The sequence below is a fragment of the Centropristis striata genome, chromosome 4, assembly GCF_030273125.1.
Source record: "Centropristis striata isolate RG_2023a ecotype Rhode Island chromosome 4, C.striata_1.0, whole genome shotgun sequence".
NCBI lineage: Eukaryota > Metazoa > Chordata > Actinopteri > Perciformes > Serranidae > Centropristis > Centropristis striata.
Window position 1 is genome coordinate 32,555,117 of NC_081520.1, and position 15,040 is coordinate 32,570,156.

Genomic DNA, 15,040 nt, shown 5'->3' on the forward strand with positions numbered 1-15,040 from the left:
TACTTAAGTAATGGATCTTAATACTTCTTCCAGCTCCGTATATAGATGCACTTTTAGGTGTAAAAGCAAACATATTGCATGCTCACACTCCGCCTTCTATAAAAATATGATATGATGTCTTCTGTGATGTGTATCGGTGCCACAAGTGGCTGCAGCTGCAGCGTTAATTATACTGACATCCCCTCAAGCAAAGTGTCAACTAACAGCTGAAACAGCCACTCTGATCTGATGGGAGGAAGAGGGCGAACCAAAACTACCTCTACAGCAGCTGTCGGCCTGTTTTTTTTTAGATGCAGGACAGCCAACTGATTTGCATCAAACAGGCTTTCGAATGATGCATTCAAAGTACGGACAAACACGGTCAATGATTTTCAGCCACGGCTGTAGATGCAGTTTCAGCTCGACCCACTTTCAGGTCTTCTTTTCATTTATTTTTGTTGCTGTAATAAGATTGCTGGCCGGAGCTCCATTATACTGAGGCATGTTTAGACTTGCCCAGGCTGCCAACATCTCCCAAGGGAGCAAAACCGTAAAACATTAGTCCTGAATGAAGTGAGCAACTCTGTTTTATCCATGCATGTTTTGGCTAAGAGATGGGATTTTCTAAAGAGCTCTACTGAGTCGCTGTATGGATGTTCATATATAAAGACTGATGCAAGGTTTTGCACACTAACATTAATGTTTATAACAGCAGATTATAGAGACATCCCGACTGTACACATGTGACACATGAGGAGTATAAACTACTTACAGACGTGCCAGAACATGGACATCTCTGACTCGCCCACAGATCATTATCAGGAGAGAAGTGGAGAATACAATCTATTCATCACACACACACTCTGTGCACAGTCAGCGACACAGTTAGCGACAGCCGTTTGTTTACGATCAGCGGCGGACACCACATGTACAGTTAGCATGCTGGTTTGTTTACAATAAGCATCGGACGCTGTGCACAGTTAGCGACGGCGGCCGCAGTGACCAGCTTGCAACTCTCAAGCCTTTAAAGAAGTGAGGTCCGGCCGAACTGTCCTTACTTGGTCCTTGTTAGTTAAAAATATGTTCCGGTCCTCACTATGTTGAAGGTACAAGAACACACACACATACAGACACACACACTAACCATCAGCCTGCTCCACAGGCACCATGTGGGAGGTGGCACTACCCTGAACGATGGTGTCGCCCACCAGGTGGCCACACTGGGTCACCACTCCTACCAGCCCAGACACACCTAGACAAACAAATCAATTAGAATCTGTTACATTTAACGAAACATAAACACATTGCTCATCTGACATTTCTTATATCTTGTTTCATGTTTTTACTCTTAATATACTTAATGTAATGGTTTCACTAGTATTTTTTAAGCAGCAACATCCGGGCCTGAAAAGTGAAGCCAATGCAGTGCCTTAAACCTAAACCTTGTTTCTAGTGGCCAGCAGGGGGCAACTCATCTACATAAAGAAGTCTGATTGTATAGAAGTCTATGAGGAAATGACCTTACTTCTCACTTGATTTATTACCTCAGTAAACATTTTCCTAATGAGTTTATTGTCTCAATCTCTAGTTTAGAGTATTCTTCAATAGAGCATGATGTTCATTTTGTAAATTATAGTCTATAGACAATAAAGCAGTATGCTTTAGGATGTGGCTACTTGTGTACATTTGATTTTATTTAACTTGTTTTTGGGGTGTTTTTTGTGTTTTCATCTTATAACTTTGATGCTGTTTGTTTTAAGGCTGATTTTCTCATGCCAAAATTAGCATAAAAATTAAACTAGTTTTTCACATATTTTCACAGCTTCATGATTATTCACAGTTTATGTGAATTACAGATGCGCCTTAAAAACCAAGCTGTTCTCATTTCTGTCTGTACAGACTGTGCTTGATTGACACCTTTTAAAGTGGTAATGTTGCACCTGCAAGAGCACTGACCTCATAATCATTTATATGTTAGTGTAGAAAGTGATGCTATTACATAACACCTGCACCACTGGGCCTTTAAAATAATCATTGCAAGGTCTGTGGTTGGAAACTATTCATGAAAATGTTGCAAAGTAATAAATCAGAGGCAGCACAACATCACTTAAAATGCCTCATATACAGTCATGGAAAAATTATTAGACCACCCTTTTTCCTCAATTTCTTGTTCATTGTTCATGGACAAATATAATGATAACAACAAAGATAGCTCATAAGAGTTTAATTTAAGAGCTGATATCTAGACATTTTCCATGGTTTTCTTGATAATAGCCAAGATCATTGTCAAGAAAACCATGGAAAATGTCTAGATATCAGCTCTTAAATTAAAATCTTATGATATATTTTTGTTATTATCATTATATTTGCCCCAACAAATGTACCTTTTATTGTACCAGTACCAGAAATGAGAGAAAACAAGGGTGGTCTAATAATTTCTTCCATATGCCTTATAAACTAGTTTATTGCTTAACTTTATTATGTATCTTTATGTATAATGTATCAGTTGCAAACCTAAACTCTCACCTGTGTTGTCAGCCAGGAAGGCCTCTCTGGCAGAAAGGAGTCGGTCCATACAGTCTATAGAGGCCTGACATCTGGACGCTAGGTAGTCTGAGCAGATAAAGAGATGTTAACCTGTGAGCATGCACACTAACAATACTACAAACAGTGCTAATCAGCATCCAAACACTGACCTGCAGAGCTGGTGCAGCTGATGTGTGCCGGGTCGTCTATCTGAGCCAGTGAGTCCTGGATGATCTTCTCCGCCTCCTCCACAGCTCCCTGCAGACTGGACCAGCGAGCTGCGACCAGCTGGCTCTCTAACGCCTGCTCCCTGCTCTCCTGCAGACACACAGTAGGACTTATCACACCAGCCTTTTATTAGAAATTACACAGGTATAATCTAAAATATATATGTCATGGAAAGAATTACATTTAAACTAAGGAAACAAACTGAGATTTTTGAAGCGAACTGGTCAAAATGGGTCAGCTATGTGTTAACTGTAAGGCCTGATTTTATATAGATTGCAAAGATAAGGTCAAAGCCTTTATCAAGATTTTATTTATTCCCCCCCCCCCCTATTTTTGAGCACCTTATTTATATTATATGTATGATGTGTGCTTATGTTGACTCTGCTGTTTTACTTAATGCACAATCCTCCCCTTATCGTGTTATGTTTGTGTCATGTTATATGTTTTTACATTTACATTAAGTCATTTAGCAGACGCTTTTATCCAAAGCGACTTACAGGAAGAAAAAAAACAAACAATCAAGGTAAAGTGCAATAAGAGCTATTAGTGCATCAATAAGTGCTAGTGACAGTTCTTTGAGGAGTAGAATTATCGTGTGGTGCTAGGAGAGAAGATGCTCTCTGAAGTATCCAACTGGCACATATGCGTATGTTACTAAGAAAATACGAATAAAAAGTAAATAAACCAAAAAGAAAGAAATGACAGAGGGGGCTAAATGTGAAAATCAAGATGTTCAGTGGATGTGCTGGGTCGCTCGCTTGCTGCAGAAACATCTGCTTGAATTATTACAGCTGATTAAGAAAGTTAATGAAGCAAGATAATTGAGAAAATGACCATTCATCACCTTCTCATTGAGCTGATTCTGCAGGGCTTCTGCCGTCTTCACCCCGCTCTCCCTCTCAGTCGCCAGCGAGCTCTGGACTCGCTCCAGCTCCTCCCCCTGGGAAGTTAGCTCCGCCTCCACCTTTGACAGGGACTGCACCAGCTCCGCCTTCTCAGACTCCAGCACGACCAGCTGGGAGTTGAGCAGCTCGCTCGACTGTGTGGAGGGAATAAAAGACAGAGGGATACAAAAAGAAAATGATTTCGAGGCACAGGAAGACGTGGTTAGGATAATACGCAGCTGTCACGACATGTCAGGATGTGGAATGACCTCACAATAAAAAAAACACTTTAATCTTCAGCCACTGATTGTAACAATACTGCCTGCATTTAAGTGTGCGGAGAGGCTTGCAGTCTCCAGAGAGGGTTTGGGTTGAGGTCAAGTTTACAATCAAACAAACACTGGGAAGTTGTGGTTGTGCAACTTGGCTGCTATGCAACAAACATGAACTATGGCAACAAAGTTACATCAGATCCTGTGCACTGCAAGTTTAAGAAATGCAGATTTTGGGGCTATTAACTAGTTGGATACTACAGTGGCCCTGAGAGCTCACAGCACTGCAACACATGCAAATACACAAAACACAAACAAATTGAGAAAACATCTTCATCAATTTTACAACAAAAGTGCAGCATTTAGAAAACGTGCTGCAAAGACCACAACACAACAGAAGTGTTTCCAGAGGACACTTAAAAGTGATGCACACGTCTGGACACGCTTTTGATATTATCATGATATTTCAAAATAATGATCATTTCAATGTTATAACATGAAATTATCACGTTATTTCATGATAATGACATGTTCATGATAATGACATGTTCATGTAATAACGTGATATATAGCGTTAGCCCGCTAGCCTGTATCAATCACATTGCAGTTAAACAAATCAAATAAATGAATGATACACGTTTTAGTTGGTCTCACGCTTTGATCGTTATAACATTGAAATTATAATTATCTTGAAATAATGTGATAATATTATAAGCATGTCCAGACGTGTGCACCACTTTTACATGTCCTCTGGAAACACTTCTGTTGTGTTGTGGTCTTTGCAGTGCGTTTTCTAAATGCTGCGCTTGTGTCGTCAAATTGATGAAGATGTTTTCTCAATTTGCTTGTGTTTTGTGTATTTGCATGTGTTTTCCTAATTTGCAGCACTGTGAGCTCTCAGGGCCACTGTAAGATACTGATGTGAGTGCATGAAAATGTTCTGCAAGTAAGAAAAACATGTGTGAGACTTACAGGCTGAGTCCCAGCAGGTCCGACAGAGAGCAAGAAATGTTGAGAAATGAAGGAGAAGCAGAGTTAAGAATATGGATGTGCAGCAGGAGCAGGAAGCATGTGACAAGAGCGATAGAACGTGGGCTGTGTGTGAAAAGGACTATGGATATTAGAGAGATGGAGGAGGAGGAGGAGGACAGAAAGAGTGACAGAGTTGATAAGTAGTGGCTACAAAAGCAGGACGTCAGGAGTGGGAGGCAGAGACGGAGGAGAGGTACGCTGTGTGTGCAGAACGACAGCAGAAATTGGTGGCGGAGGGAGTCACGAGCAATTTAGATGGGCTGTGAGGGTTAACATCATGAATTCATGGCTGGTTGAATTGTCACTCCTCCGATTATCCCCTCAAAAATACTCCTGCAGATCAATTAGCTGCTCAAAGATGCAAAACGAAACAAGTTTATTGAAGCTTTTACACATGCGGTTGCTCGTTTGGACAAGATTTTACTGCTTCTGTGTTTTCATTCTGGCTTCTAGGCAGAGGTGGAAAAGGATTCAGATCACTTACTTAAGTAAAAGTACTAATACCACACTGTGAAATTACTCCACTACAAGTAAAAGTCCTGCATTCAAAAATGTACTGAAGTAAAAGTACAAAAGTATCAGCATCCAAATGTACTTAAGGTATCAAAAGTAAAATAACTCATTATGCAGAATGAACCCACTCAGATTGTTTAACATATTCTAAATATATTATTACATTATTTGTATTGATGCATTTATGTAAGTAATATTTTATTTTTTAAAGACAGGGCTCATTTTAACTACCTAATATACGGTTATGAGGTATCATTTGAAAACTATTCACTTTAAATATATCATTTTTTTCATGTTAAATCTCAACCCAAAAAGTAACTAGTAACTGAAGCTGTGAGCTCAATGTAGTGGAGTAAAAAGTGCAATATTTCCCTAAAATTGTAGTCAAATAGAAGTAAAAAGTTACATAAAATGGAAATACTCAAGTAAAGTACAAGTACCTCAAAATTGTACTCAAGTACAGTCTTTGTAGTAAATGTACTTAGTTACATTCCACCACTGCTTCTACACTTACAGAAATGCCTTCAGTCGGCTGTTACAAACATCAACTCGACTGTGCAGAGATGACAAACGGAGAGTAGAGGATGAAGGTAATTCTGCTACTATTTACACAGTTTCCCCCTCACACTGAACACAGATTCACCGACTGCAAAGAAATGTCTCAGCATATCAGTTCAGTCAGAAACTAGACGTGTGAGGACAGTTAGTGACTAACAGGGGAGAAAGCATAACACATAAGATAAAACCAGAAATCTAGGGAGTGACAGTCTTCTTATAGATGAAAGACGTGAAATGCAAAAGCGACACAAGTTGGGAAAATGTTCTTGATTTTTGTGGAGCATTTCACGTTGGAGAAGGCTCTCATTCATAGAAGCTCATGAGCAGCAAACCTCCACCTTAACGGTTAGTTAGTTCAGAATATTTAGTTTCAAGTCTATTTTTTATAGAGGTGCATCTCAATACATTAGAATATCATGAAAAAGTAAAGTTCCAGTCATTCAAGTCAAATAGCCCCAATTAAGTATTGAGTCACTTAGATGGACATACTTTTCTGAGGCTAACATTTCCATATTAAACATACTTTTTAAAATTGGTCTTTTCAGGATCCAGGATCTGGTGCCACCATTTTAGTAGTCAGAATTTAGTCTCACAAACTGAACAGCATACAGAATTAAAGGTTATTCTATCAGTCGATACAAATAGATATCCGTAATAAATAGAAGCGTGGTGGGGAGAGTGTCTGTGTCTAAACTTGCTTTCATTTTAATCTACAGTGTGCAGCTGTCTTCACCGGCTTCATGCAGGCTAGAGTTTACAAGCAAAACCACAACATGAAGCATGTATTTATGCTTCAAGTCTATTTTTTATGACGATAGCTCTTGAAGCTGCTCCAGCTGACGGATCAAAATCTCACTTTACACAGCTCACATATACAGGTGCATCTCAATGGAATATCATGAAAAAGTCCATTTCCAGTGAGTGCACTTTTTGGGGTTGCTCCCCCCTCCCTCCCTCACTAAGCCCAAAAAGGATGTGCTGGCTTTTGCTACTCTGTTAGCCAGAAGACTAATTGTAATTAATTGGAAATCAACGACACCGCCCTGTCATGCCAGCTGGATTAGAGACACTCTTTATTTTCTTAAATTGGAGAAAATCAGACTCTTTAAATCTTGGTTTCTTGGAATCTTTATCTGGCTGCTCCAGTAAATTTGGGAAACTATGGGGCCCATTCCTACAATTTGACTGACATGACGGAAGCAATTTAGAGGGGTTGATATGTTGCTTCTGGTGTGTTGAGGGTCACATGCTACTACTCTGATTTAGGATGTCTGTTGCTATCTCAATTGCAGTTTACTATTACCTTTTTATGGCTGTTCTAGTTTTGTGAGTTGTTCGGGCATGCAGCAATACTTCAATGATCACTTTTGTTTTCTGTTGTTTGTTTTTTCTATAAGAAATGTATTTCTTGTATAATTTGCAGATGTACTCATCAGAAATAGATATCCCTAATAAATAGAAGTGTGCTGGTGAGAGCGTCTGTGTCTAAACTTGCACAGACATAACAGATTTGCTTTCATTTTAATCTACAGTGTGCAGCTGTCTGCACCGGCTCTGTGCAGGCTAGCGCTTAACAAGCAAAACCACAAACTGAAGCGTTTATTTATGCTTCAAGTCTATTTTTTATGACGATACGCACGTCAGCACAGAAGGGGAAGTCTACATTCAGCAAGTCAGACAACCTGCCAATAAATAAACAGTTGTCAATTCATGATACTTTTTACACTAATTTGATCATTTCAATACTAATTATACAAGAATAGCCTCATAGGACCTCATGATCTGTGATGGTCGATTCTGCATCAGCAATCATGATCACAACCTTTCACAAACACAGGTACGTGCACCAAAGATGTCACTAAAAGTGTGGTGCAAGTGAGATCAGCAAAAAATTGATGACTAGAATAAGAGCGTTGACACCAGCAGCCCATTTTTAGATGTCTTCCAGACTGCGCTCCATTAAGTTCACCAGGTCTGTTAGTCAGAGTGAAGAATTTCACATCATTAATCTTTTTACACTTTCTTCTAGCAGCCGCAATTATCTTTTTTAAATTTGGACTTTAAGAGATGGGCTTTTAATGGGGTCGAGTTTGCAGATTCAAGCGAATACTTTTAACAAAACTTAAAGGAGGCTGACCTGTTGTGACGAGGCCATGGTGGTCTTCAGGGTGTCCAGCTCCGTCCGGCTGGACACCAGCTCTCTCTGGAGCTGCTGAAGCTGCTCCAGCTGCTCCCTCTCCTGAACAAGACAAGTCACAATCTCACTTTAGACAGCTCACATGTACAGGTGCATCTCAATACATTAGAATATGATATAATAGTCCATTTCCAGTATTCAAACAGCCCCAACCAAGTATTGAGTCATATAGATGGACATACTTTTCAGAGGCCATTTGCATATTAAACATACTTTTTAAAATTGGTCTTCTGTAATATTCAAATATTTTTGGAGAATCATTATAATTAGAAAAAGATGAAATACATTTAGATATGAAATGTTTAATTCTTTGTGTAATGGATCTATATCATGTGTTATTTCCACTTTTTGAATTGAATTACTGACATAAATAAACTTTCTATGATATTCTAATTTATTGAGATGCACCTGTATATTGATATATTGTTTTGAGAAGTGACTTAAAAGAATTCACTGATTCAGCGAGTTTATGACTTTAATCTCTGTATTTCTGTATTTTTTTTTTTTAAATCAACTCAGTTTGTGAATGTTAATAAATAACCAATAACAGAAAAACCTTTATCAAAGTCAACCTTTAAGAGTTTAGAGTTACACTGACGTTTGTGGAAGCTTTGTACAGGTCCAAGAAAATGAAACAAAAAATCTAATTTCTCAAAGCAGCTTCTTTTTTGTGGGCCATTTTGTGGCTAAATGATTGCACTGTGGGTCCCAAATATCCAATCTTCTCCTCATTATTTTCCTCATGCACCCTACAGTCGGTGAGGTTGGGCCAAACATTTTTCTGTGAAACACTGAGAGCACGGAGCCGACAGGCAGTGGGTGTTTGGCAGCGATAACAAAATTCATTTCATTGTCACCTGTCGGTCTGCAACGTCCTGAGCGGCCTTCACCTTGTCCTGCATCTCTCTCCTCACCTCCTCCACTTCATCCTGCGCTGCTCGAGCCACCGTCATCTGCCGGGTCACCTCTGCGTTCTACACAGACACACACACACACACACACACACACAGACACACACACACACACACACACACACACACACACACACAGACACACACACACACACACACACACACAGACAGACACACAGACAGACACACAGACACACACACAGACACACACACACACACACACACACAGACAGACACACAGACACACACACACACACACACACACAGACACACACACACAGACACACAGACACAAAGACACACACACAGACACACACACACACACACACACACACACACACACACACACAGAGGAGGAGAGGGGACACAGATGCAGACGACCAGACAAACAAACCAAAATAATCAGGGCAGAGATGGGATCTTCAGCTTAAGGGGAATATAAAAGGACAGCAGGAGGACAGAACTTAATTTAACTTAGATGTTTTTTTTGTGACGAGACAAAGACAAAGAGAGGATTTTATTGAATATTAAGAGCTACAACTTGTCTTTCTCACCTTCCTCAGGAGGTCTGCGTGGCTCTGAACCAGCTCTGTGTACTTCTCCTTCAGTTTGGTGTAGCGCTGCTCATTGGCCTGAGCTTTTTCTGTTTGGAGAGAGAGACAGTCATGAGACGAACATACACAGTTAATTGCATATTAACTGAACTCCAGGTGGAGAAAACTGCAGGTAAATCATTGTTACAACAAAGGCCTGGTCTTATAAAGGATTTGTCAGTTTGTCATGTTACATCGTTTAGTTTTCTTCTTCCTTTTGCTTTGATTCACAGAATAAAGAGTTTTAAAATCTCAATCTTTTTTCCTGCTCTTTATTCAGAGCATCAGAAAATTCTACGAAAGGCTGTCTATCATTTTTCACAAAACTAGTATAGTTAACTTATAGTTAACTTATAATAGATGAGCAATAAAGTATATTTTAATATCAATAAGCAAACAAAATAAGATTAATAAAGGCCTGGCAAAGACATAATGGGTGGGTCATGGGTGTTTGTAATGCCATTATTAACACTTATACAAGCTTATAAACACACAATAATGTTAATAAGCATCTTGTAAGGACTTACAAGGGCCTTATTACTTATTAATTAATGGTTATTACAAGGACCTTAATATAAAGCGTTACCAAAACATCTTATTTCAATATATAATGTATCTTTCTTTTACTGTGTCAGATGTCCGGCCTTACTCTCTATCTCCGTCACGCTCCGCTGCTCCTTCTCCGTGTCCTCTCTGACCCTCCGCAGGTCGTCCAGCTCCGCCTTCAGGAACTCGCTCTCTCCTGCAGCCTGCAGCCTCAGGTGGCTCTGCTCGGCCAGCTCCGCCTCCAGCTCGTTGACACGCCCCCTCAGCGCCTGACACAAGCGACCGCTCTGGTGAGAGAGAGGGATGAAAAACGATAAACATTTGTGTCCAGGCATCCTGTGTAGATACCTTTCTTTGTGTTAACGTGAAGCCGTCTGTAATTCCTCGGCTCTTTACCTCCAGTCTGAAGGACTCCAGTTCGTCTTTGAGGGCCTGGATTTCTCTCGTCAGCTGTTCAATCAGACGGTCTCTGATGATTATAGACAAAACATCAACAAAAAATAAAATCAGGGGATCAACAAACGTTATTTTCACAGGTGACTTGCAACAGATACAAACTACATTCGGCTTGATTTTGGTCTGTAAACATCTAATTAAAAGTCAGATTTTGCTTCTGCAGTCTACATCCTATAATAAAAACACAAAATACCTTTTTGGCATTTTGAGTGTAGCTGCTAAAAAAGCTATAACAAGGAAATGGCTTCAGCCAGACAGCCCATCTATAGACGAGTTGTATGACAAATGTGTGATATGGAATTAGACCATATCACATATACCGCTATAGTTAAAAAAATATATATTTTAATGTAATTGCTGCCCTTACTAGGGTTTGTCATATTTAGTTCTTTTGTAATGTTCATTATTCTTTTCTTGTATAAATATATTTATTTTAGAAAAAGATTGGCCCATTTTATTTCGGGAAAAATATCGGGATACATATCGTATATTGATATTCAGCCTAAATATATCGGGATATGACTTTTGGTCCATATTGCCCAGCCCAACTGACAATGCCAATGTGCTATCGAAATGAAATTCTAAATAAAGACAAAATGTAAAAAAAAAGTGATATTTTGCACAATCAAACCAAAGTTAAGTTCTTTGGTGCAAAAGTAACGTGAATCATTCAGCTTCTTGTCAGTTTTTTGATTATTCTGACAGCTGTAATCATGAAGACACACTTATGTTTTCAGGCGTAATGCTGGGCTTACACCAAAAGATTCCCCCAGTCCCAGACCAAAAACTGAAAGTCTTTAGTAAATCTAGGAGTTTTACTGGAGTCATGGCGCTCCCGTCATCTCCATCGTTAAGTTTAAGGTAGTAATCTGCGCTGTTTCATATCAGTCTTTTCCTAGTTCTGGGTTTAGTCGCAGTGATGTTACACAATCAACAACCAATAGATGAGAAGAGGAAAGGTCCCCGGTTCCAGACCGGGCAGTAAAACCACTTTTGTAAGTTATTACTAAGAGCATGATGGGGAAAAAAATGCTAAAAGAATCTATTTGTAGTCTTGTAAATAGTGACCCTGCAAGATTCACAGTCTTTGTAAAATCCCAGTCTGAGACTAGGCTGGGACTAAAAACTCTAAACACTCTTTAGGTGTGAGCAGACAGTTTTCCAGGAGTCTTTTCCAAATCTTCTGATGTAAAGGTAGCCTTACTTGTCGTCCTTCCGCATGCCGTTCTGACTGTTGAAGTTGAACGGATCTATCGCCGCCGTGGTGCCAAACAGGTCGTCAAACTTGGTCTCCAAAGCCGGCTGTGTATCCAAAACAGGCAGGTTTAAAAGAAAAGTGAGAATGATCCACATTGGCAGCATTTTACTGTCATCCTAAACTAACCTGTGTTATTGTTTGAGTTTCCTAACTGCATAATTACAGTTATTATGAAACACACTCACTACTTATTAAAGTTTGTACATTATATACACTTTAGCACCTCTTTAGTTTCATCTCTACGAATATACTTATTAAGAGTCTTCTTAAATCGTTCCCATCTGCTTTATCACTGTCAGGGATCCAGGTGTTTTGCAGCTGGATTGTGGATCAAAACTGGTATTAATTACCTCATTATTTACAGTTTATATAAGAAGAGAATGGTTTTTTAACCAGCTGTGAAAGTCAATACCGTATAATTAAGACCGCGTCATGCTGCACAAATATAAAACAAATGTTTAAGTAGTCTTAACAAGAATATGAAGAATACAGTCATTTGTTAGGAAAAATATAATGACAACAACAAAAATAGCTGATAAGAGTTTCATTTAAGAGCTGATATCTAGACATTTTCCATGGTTTTCTTGATAATAACCAAAATCATTATCTAGAAAACCATGAAAAATGGCTAGATATCAGCTCTTAAACTCTTTGAGGTATTTTTGTTGTTATCATTATATTTGTCCAAACAAATGTACCTTTAGTTGTACCAGGCATTAAAATGAACAAGAAATTGAAGAAAAAATGGTCTAATATTTTTTTCCATGACTGTATAAGCAGTTCTTCAGGGGCCCTTTTCCTTGGGGGGGGCCCAAAAAATATTTTTTGAATGAACACGAGACAATTACGAATTCAAACATAGCATTTTGTGCCATATTTTTGCCGACACATGACTAAAAATATGCCCAAAGAAACAACAAAACTGTCCCTGATAAAACAAGCACTCCCAGGACAAATGTACCTTTAGTTGTACCAGGCATTAAAATGAACAAGAAATTGAAGAAAACAAGGGTGGTCTAATAATGGTTGGAGTCTCTGTGCAGCTGTGTGTGTGTAGCTGTCTGTGTCTCTTTGTTGTTGTTTTATGTGTCTTTGTGGTCATTTGGAGTCTCTTTCTGGTTGGTATGTGTCTCTTCAAGTGACATGTTGCAGGTGAAGGCCAGGCGGCCCTTTACACTTTGGGCGAGGCGCATTCAGTAATCCTTGCAAGACTGCTTTTATGTCCTTCAGTTGTCCACTTTGCATCTATTTCCTCACACAAACATCCTTCTTATATGTGTGATTCCTGACGACAAACCATCCACAGAACAGAGCGACTGCATTTAAGAAGGTACCACTGAGGGATACTTGTCTTGTTTAGTTACCGGCAGCACGGGGACGTCTGTGTCCACCAGGTCGTCCGTCTCCACCACGTGCTCCGACTCGGGGGACGACGACTCGGCGGGAATCACGACCACAGGGCTGATGTGCTCCGACAGAGCTGACGCACGCAGGAAGTTAGGAGGGTTCTGTGAGAAACACAAAGCAAGATGTTAATGAGCATAATTAGGCGTTTGCAGAGATCATATATCAGATTTTATTTTTACATCTTGATAAAAGCATTAACCCTTTATCAGGCGAAGAACTATATTTGGTAACTTCCGTGGATATCAAAATGGGGTTGAGAAAAAAGTTGCAAATTTACTAGATTAAAGTGGCAAATCAACAAGAAAAAAAGTTGCAGTTTTAAGAGATTTAAAGTGGTGAATGTGCGAGAAAAGTTGCTTTTTTCCCACTTCTTTCTCATAAATCGGTGACTTTTTCCACGCAGATTTGCTACTTTAAATCTCTTAAATCTGCAACTTTTTTTCGTGTAGATCTGCCACTTTAATCTAGTAAATTTGCAACTTTTTTCTCAACCCCATTTTGATATCCACGGAAGTTACCAAATACAATTCTTCGCCTGATAAAGGGTTAAAAGTTATTATCAATACTAAAATTATACTAAAACTTGACTACTCAAATTCCATAAAATGAAGAGTAGTGGTGCAGCTACGGTAATGTACAAGGCATCATTTTGTCACTTTATGTTCATCATGGATATGAGTTACACCTAGGCCTGTCATGATAATTAATATATCAACTTATCGTTCGATATATAAAAATGGACACAATCGTTTTATTCAACCTATTAAACATGCTATAATATATTTTCTCCAATAGCTGTAAAAATGCAAACACAGCTAATGATAAATGTCAAATAGCAGAAATGTATGTATATAATGTGTATACATCTTATTTTTGATATTCTTATTCTGTTATTATATCTATGTGTCTGTATCTTGACCTGCTGAGACAACTTAATTTCCCCACTGCGGAATAAATAAAGTCATATCCTATCTTATCTTATCTTAAACAACTGGTAGAGGCCGGGTTTTTTCCTGGGAAATGAATAAGTCAATTGAACTAGAGGCTTAGTTGTGGTTAAAATGTGAAAAGTGAGAGACGTATTGAGGGTCGGTCCTCACCTCAGGCAACTGTGGGATCTGAATCAGCCTCTTGAAATACTGCAAGTTACTGGAGCGATAGAAAAGACTCTTTAACCTGAAACACAGAGATCAGGACAGACGGAGGAATGAACAGAAAATCAGAGAGAAGGGCAGAAAAGTTCCACGTTGAAAATGAATTCAACATGGCACTAAGAGCTCAGTCATCGAGGTCACACTCAGTGAAACCGTGACTGGCTAAAATTTCTGCGACTGCAAGTGAACTTCATACTTCTTAAACTGTTCCTGGAAACGATCTCTGTGGCCCTGGAGAGTGTCTGCTGGAAGGCCTGCAAGCACACACACACATACAAACACATACAAACACACACAAACACACACACACACACACACACACACACACACACACACACACACACACACACACACACACACACACACACACACACACACACACACACACACACACACACACACACACACACACACACACACACACACACACACACAACACAAACATGTCAGTGCTAGAGAACTGTTCAGGTATTCTGTGTTTATATATATAATGTTCGTATCAAAGCTTTGAAGCTGAAAGCCTTCA

The 15,040-nt window shown here is 39.2% G+C and overlaps 1 protein-coding gene across 2 annotated transcripts in view; it reads right to left on the bottom strand.

The window, feature by feature from the left end:
• The window catches only part of hip1 (huntingtin interacting protein 1), a 78,571-nt gene that overhangs the window by 14,547 nt on the left and 48,984 nt on the right, over positions 1-15,040 (bottom strand). For both annotated transcript variants that reach the window (XM_059330465.1, XM_059330466.1), the window contains exons 9-21: positions 14,711-14,768; positions 14,461-14,536; positions 13,318-13,461; positions 11,900-11,997; positions 10,636-10,708; positions 10,343-10,526; positions 9,655-9,743; positions 9,047-9,163; positions 8,130-8,231; positions 3,578-3,772; positions 2,676-2,823; positions 2,506-2,592; positions 1,124-1,231 (exon numbers count right to left, since the gene is read on the bottom strand). In XM_059330465.1, coding sequence (XP_059186448.1) covers positions 1,124-1,231; positions 2,506-2,592; positions 2,676-2,823; positions 3,578-3,772; positions 8,130-8,231; positions 9,047-9,163; positions 9,655-9,743; positions 10,343-10,526; positions 10,636-10,708; positions 11,900-11,997; positions 13,318-13,461; positions 14,461-14,536; positions 14,711-14,768 — 1,479 coding nt within the window. The remainder of the gene's footprint in view (positions 1-1,123; positions 1,232-2,505; positions 2,593-2,675; positions 2,824-3,577; positions 3,773-8,129; positions 8,232-9,046; positions 9,164-9,654; positions 9,744-10,342; positions 10,527-10,635; positions 10,709-11,899; positions 11,998-13,317; positions 13,462-14,460; positions 14,537-14,710; positions 14,769-15,040) is intronic.